Raw genomic sequence first — 6,928 nt, 5'->3', positions numbered from 1 at the left:
GCATTTCTCCTCCTTACACGAGGCATCACAACAACGTCTCATCAGGCAACGCTGGTCAACTGCTGTTTGTATATCAGAAATCGGTTAGAAACTTTCCTCATGTCAGCACGTTGTAGGTGTCGCCACCGGCGCCAACCTTGTGTGAATACTCTGAAAAGCTAATCATTTGCATATCACAGCATCTTCTTCCTGTCGGTTAAATTTCACGCCTGTAGCACGTCAACTTCGTAGTGTAGCAATTTTAATGGCCAGTAGTGTAGTTTTAATGGGCAGCAGTGTATGCAGGAGAGATGAGAGAAGTGGGCGATCCACTTGGGTGCTCGGTTCTGGCGCAGGCCTGCACGGAGCCGCCGTACCTCTCGGGGTCTATCTGCTGAGCGTGCCCCTCGGCGGGCGCCTCGCAGCCGTAGACGGCGCGCGCCACCTTCTTGACGATGTCCTCGGGCGGCGGCGGCAGCTGCCCCTCCTCGACGGCGGGCGACAGCGCCTCGGCGTAGTGCACGATGGTCTTGCCCTCGGCCAGCGCTTCGACCAGCTCCGGGGGCGGACACCTCTCGAGCTCCTCCTCCGGCACGTCGGGCGGCGGCGGCGGCGCGGCCACCGACTTCGACTTGGGCTTCCCCTTGGGCGGCGGGGGTGGCGGCGGGGGTGGCGCCGGGGCCTTCTGCTTCGGCTGCGGCTGCGGCTGCGACGGCGATTCTGCCGCCTCGCCCCCTTCCCCATCTTCACCCTCCACAACTTCTTCCTCAGGCGGGGGAATCACCTTCACCGGCACTTCGCCGTAGAACAGCTGCGCACGGGACACACAGACCATTAACACAGCTTGCGGAAAAGAACATGTATACCTGTATGCTGATGATGCTGCAATTGTTGCGAACTCCGCAGAAGAGCTGCAAGAGCTAGTATCAAGATTTAGTCACGCGTGCCACCTATTCTCGATGAGTGTAAACAGCAGTAAGGCCGTAATTATGGTTCAAGGTACTAACACAAAGCCGAATATCACACTAGATGGCACTACTCTGCAAGTCGTAGACAACTTCTGCTATCTTGGATCTACTATAGAATCAAACATGTCTGTTGACAAGGAAATTGATGCTCGCATTGGAAGAGCTGCGACAACTTTTGGCAAACTCTCTACACGTGTTTGGAAAAACAAAAAACTCTCTTTGACCACCAAAATTCTTCTATATCAAACTTGCGTCCTCAGCATCCTTTTGTATGCATCGGAAACATGGACTACCTATGCCAAACAAGAACGTCGCCTTAATGCTTTCCACGTGCGGTGCCTGAGATCCATCCTCGGAGTAACGTGGAAGGACCGAATGACCAACGAATCAGTGCTATCTAAAACTAACTGCAACAGTATTTCAGCTATCTTGAAGCAGAGACGACTCCGCTGGCTGGAACATGTCCACCGTATGGATCCTGACAGATTACCACGTGAGCTGATGCTTGGAGAGATCTCTATAGCCAAAAGACCTGTGGGACGTCCTGTATTGATGTTCAAGTACTCGTGTAAACGAGATATGGAGAGCTTTGGAATCGACACAAACAGATGGGAGGCACGGGCTAGCATGAGACCAGAGTGGCGTGATGATATATCATCTGGAATGTCGAAGCATGATGAAGGCTTGTTAGACAGATTAAGGCAGAAAAAGCTTCGCAGTGCTACCACTGCTCCTGACTCAGCAGCCAGATACATTTGTGACAATTGCGGCAAGAGATGCCGTGCTGCCATTGGCTTGACAAGTCATATGAAAAAATGGAACCCATAAACACACAGACACTGCAACAATCATCTACCAAGATGTCGTGGCCAATATATATACCTGGAATAAAATGACTTTGTGACTGACAGATTGCAGTGGCGATCAGAGGCATACTGAGGTCATCCTGCGCCCGTGGCGGAACTGCCAAAGCTATTCCCTCCTTCCCCCCCCCCCCCCCCCCCCGGATGAATACTTTTTTGTAATTTTTTCCTACGATATTTAGAAAAGCAGGGTTAATAAAAAATATCCCTGAAATAAGTTATGTAAATGGAAAATACTGTACACAACAGAAGAGATGTATCATTGCAGAAAATTACAAATTGTATAAACTTTCTAAAACTATTGAAAGTACAGTAGAGCGTCGATTATCCGAACGTCGGTCAACCGAACGACCGCTTAACCGAACTGTGTGCTCGCTCGCACCTGTCACTCCCCCACCCTACCGTCCATCATCCCCCTCACTCCCAAGCCAAGTTTCCCACAGTAGTCGCCGCACTGGGCCACCGCTGGCGGAACATTGCTTTTAATGGGGCCTTCACAAGGCGCTGCTGACCGGCCAAGCCGGAAGTCGCTGTGTTTCAACAATCAGCACACTTCTGTCGGCTTGGCACTGGCAGTAGAAGTAGCCGCAGTATCAAAGCTGTTCACAGCAACAGCTGCGCCAGCTTAGAGTTGAGGCGTGCCGCTCCGAGCAGTTTGGACGATTGCGCGCCCCCAAGAAGTTGTCTTTGTGTGTTACTTTGTAATACATAAAGAGATGCCTGCTTTTATGAATAAATTTACTGTACAGTACTTCTTTTTGGCAAATAAACATGTACAGTTCGATTATCCAAACAAACCAGTTTTCCGAATACCCATCTCCCCCAATTACTTCGGATAATCGACGCCCTACTGTAATAGCAAATTACCTCTTATTATTTATGATCTTGAAATAAGTTAGTTATGTAAATGGAAAATACTGTACACAACAGAAGAGATGTATCATTGCAGAAAATTACAAATTGTATAAACTTTCTAAAACTATTGAAAGTAATAGCAAATTACCTCTTATTATTTATGATAGTTACAGAATTTTAGTACAATGTACAGGGGTCGTTCAATAAGTAATGCCCACATTTTTTTTTTGAAGTAGTTAATATATTTAGACAAATGTCCTTGTTGATGTTTTACATTTGATGTTTGTTCTGTGCACCGGCAGATGGCATAGCTGTAATACAGCGTCAAAATGGCGTCTACATACGACACATATTACAGGTAACGTGCTGTTATTGAATTCTTGTGTGCAGAAAAAGATACCGTGGTGAACATCCATAAACGTTTGTGTGCAGTGTATGGCGACGCTGCAGCTGATAGGAGTAAAGTTGGGCGATGGGTAAAGAAAGTTACAGCTTCAGGAAATGCAGAAACAGAACTCCATGATCAGCCACGCTCGGGACGTCCTGTCACAGCCACTGCTCCAGACATGCTGAATCGTGTGGATGCCATTATTCGTGCCGACCGGCGTATCACAACTCGACAATTGGCCGTACAGTTGTTGGTCAGCATCGGAAGTGCGTCTGCAGTGATCGAGACTCACGGATATTCAAAGAGGTGCTCACGATGGGTTCCATGAATGCTCACAGCGGACGACAAGATTCAAAGAAAGGCCATTCCATCTGAATTGCTGGAGCTTAAAGAGTTTCTACAGTGAACACACTTTGAAGATGACGAGAGTGTCAATCACGCAGTGAAAACATGGCTATGCCTACAGGACAAGAGCTTTTACTGGCAGGGAATAAATGTTTTTCCACTGCATTGGCGTACGATCACAGAACGTGATGGAGACTACGTAGAAAAACAGGACATGGGCAAGACATGTTGATCATGTTGATATATATTGTCACCAAATTCTGACTCTTATCAATAAATATGTTCCGAGAAAAAAAATGGGGTATTACTTACTGAAGGACCCTTGTACAACAAAGTACACATTCTATTTCTCCCTGATAAGTTATTAATGTGCATAAATTATTTTAGTAATTCAAAATAATGAAAAAAATTATGTCCATATGCAGATGACGGTAATATCATGCATGCAAGGTATACACTGATAAGCCAAAACATTATGACCGCTGCCCACATCAACGTTGGATGCCACCTGGTGGTGTTGCGGGCATGTGACGCAGTAACTAAAGTATGTACATGGAGCAGACAGATGAGAGACCTATCTAACGAAGATATGGGTCGCAAATGGGAAAATCCATTGAGATAAGCAACTTTGACAAAGGGCAGATTATTATTATGCACAGCCTGTGAATGAGTATCTCGAAACTGCCGAAGCTGGCCGAATCTTCACATGATACTGCCGTGAGCATCTACAGAAAGAGGTAGAAGGACAGTGCAGTTCCGACTAGGCACTAAACGGTTGAATGTCCACGACTCTTTACAGAGTGTGGGGTTCGGAGGCATGTCTGCTGTATAATGTGGGACTGACGGTGATGTGTGACATCTCTGCCGAAAGAGCACAATGCTGGTGCTTGCCACGTGTTTTGGAGCACACTGTTCATCGTACATTGTTCAACATGGAGCCCCACAGCAGGACATCCCAATGTGATCACATGTTGACCCAACGACATCGTCAGTTACGATTGCAGTGGCCACCGGACCATCGAGATTCGACCGTCGATCAATGAAAACATGTCAGCTGTTCAGGTGAATCACATTTTGGCTACACTAGATCGTTAATCGTCTCCACAGACGCCGTCATCGAGATAAAAGGGCGCTCGAAAGGTGCAGCACGCAATGGACACGGGCTGGTGGGAGCAATATTATGCCATGGAAGACATTCTCCAGCCCTTGCATGGGACCTGTGGAAGTAATCGACGACATGCTGACAGCTGCAAACCACGAGCATCAAAAAATGGTTCAAAATGGCTCTGAGCACTATGGGACTTAACATCTGAGGTCATCAGTCCCCTAGAACTTAGAACTACTTAAACCTAACTAATCTAAGGACATCACACACATCCATGCCGGAGGCAGGATTCGAACCTGCGACTGACTGAAGCGCCTTGAACCGCTCGGCCCCACCGGCCGGCCCACGAGCATCCCTTCATGCTTGATCACTTCCCCAAAGGTAATGTCATCTTTCAGCAGTATAACTGTCAGTGATTTGAGGGACATTGCATTGAAAAAAAATGGCTCTGAGCACTATGGGACTTAACATCTATGGTCATCAGTCCCCTAGAACTTAGAACTACTTAAACCTAACTAACCTAAGGACAGCACACAACACCCAGCCATCACGAGGCAGAGAAAATCCCTGACCCCGCCGGGAATCGAACCCGGGTTGATGTCTCGTCGTCCAGATTCGCTTGATGTAACTCCTGTGGAACCCGTCTGGCTCACTATCCAGCACCATCACCGCGTAAGCAAATTAACCGCCCGTTATTTACGCGAATTAAGTGACCTGTGCGTAGACATCTAATGCCACAACCCTCCACAAACCAACCAACAAACTGTCGGATCCTTGATACACAAAATCAGTGATGTATTTCGTTCCAAAGACGGACAGACAAGCTATTAAGCAGGTGGTCATAATGTTTTGGCTCATCAGTGTAAAAGGCCAGTGCGTTGGCGGAGCTGTCATCTGCACTCAGGTGATTCATATGACACGGTTTCTGAAGGATTATGGCCGCACAACAGGAATTAACACGCTCTGGATGTGGAATGATAACTGGAGTTAGATGCATGGCACACTGAATTTCGGAAATCGTTGGTGAATTGAATATTCCGAGATCAATAGTGTCAGGACTGTGACGAGAATACTAAATTTCAGACAGTGCCTTTCACCTCAGAAATGCAGTGACCGACGGCGGTGTTTGCATTGAATTGTCAGTGCACACAGGCAAGCTACACTACGTGAAATATCAGTAGAAATCAATGTGGGACATACGACGAACGTATCTGTTAGGACAGTGGGCTTAATCAGCTGTGGCAGCACACGACCGATGCGAGTGCCTTCGCTGACACTATGACATCGCCTTTAGCACCCCTCCTGGCTTCGGACCATACCGGTATGATCCTACACGACTGGAAAACCATGGCCTGGTCAAATGAGTCCCGATTTCAATTGGTAAGAGGAGATGGTAGTAGGGTGCAGACCCCACAAAGCCATGGACTCAAGTTGTCAGTAAGGCACAGTACAAGCTGGTGGTGGTTCTACACCGGTGTGAGCTGTGTTTAAGTGAAAAGGACTGGGTCGTGTGGTCCAACTGAACCGGTCATTGACTGGAAATCGTTATGTTCGACTACTTGGAGACCATTCGCAGCTATTGATGGACTTCATGCTCCCAAACTACGATGGTATTTTTTTGAGTGACAAAGCGGCATGTCACCAGGCCACAATTATTGTTCACGACTGGTTTGAAGAACATTCTGGACAACACGAGCGCATGATTTGGCCGCCCAGATCGCCAGCAATTAGGATATAAACTTCGTGGACAAAGTCCTGCAATGGCAACACTTTCGCAATTGTGGACAGCTATAAAGGCAACATGGCTCAGTATTTCTACAGGGGATTTCCAACGATATGTCAAGTCCATGTCACATCGAACCGTTGCACTACACTTGGTAAATGAGGTCCGACACGATATTAGGAGGTATTACACGACATTTGTCATGTTGTGGTTGTGGTCTTCAGTCCCAGGACTGGTTTGATGCAGCTCTCCATGCTACTCTATCCTGTGCAAGCTTCTTCATCCTCCAGTACCTACTGCAACCTACATCCTTCTGAATCTGCTTAGTGTATTCATCTCTTGGTCTCCCTCTACGATTTTTACCCTCCACGCTGCCCTCCAATACTAAATTGGTGATCCCTTGATGCCTCAGAACATGTCCTACCAACCGATTCCTTCTCCTAGTCAAGTTGTGCCACTAACTCCTCTTCTCTTCTTGTCCTAACACGACGTGTTTACGAAAATAGCCCAAATAACACCCAATGCATTCTTCCTAGCAGTCCTAATGGGCAGCCTGTTCATCACTATATTTACCCATCAAACTGCTGCTGCTGCCGGTGTGGGAGTAACATCCGCCATTGTTTTCTGCAGACGAGGCTTTCAGCGGCAAAATTATTTTGTACAGATCGCCATATTGCACTGACAGTTAAACCCTGCAAAAGT

The 6,928-nt window shown here is 47.3% G+C and overlaps 1 protein-coding gene across 1 annotated transcript in view; it reads right to left on the bottom strand.

Annotated features, from left to right (window-relative positions):
* Positions 1-262: 262 nt before the first annotated feature.
* Positions 263-6,928, bottom strand: part of LOC126252621 (protein enabled homolog) — a 149,313-nt gene continuing 142,647 nt past the window's right edge. Inside the window, exon 6 of the mRNA XM_049953522.1 lies at positions 263-790. Coding sequence (XP_049809479.1) covers positions 263-790 — 528 coding nt within the window. The remainder of the gene's footprint in view (positions 791-6,928) is intronic.

The sequence above is a fragment of the Schistocerca nitens genome, chromosome 4 (genome assembly GCF_023898315.1).
Source record: "Schistocerca nitens isolate TAMUIC-IGC-003100 chromosome 4, iqSchNite1.1, whole genome shotgun sequence".
Taxonomy (NCBI): domain Eukaryota; kingdom Metazoa; phylum Arthropoda; class Insecta; order Orthoptera; family Acrididae; genus Schistocerca; species Schistocerca nitens.
Note: the sequence above shows the minus strand (reverse complement) of the source record. Positions and strands in the feature narration are given on the sequence as shown.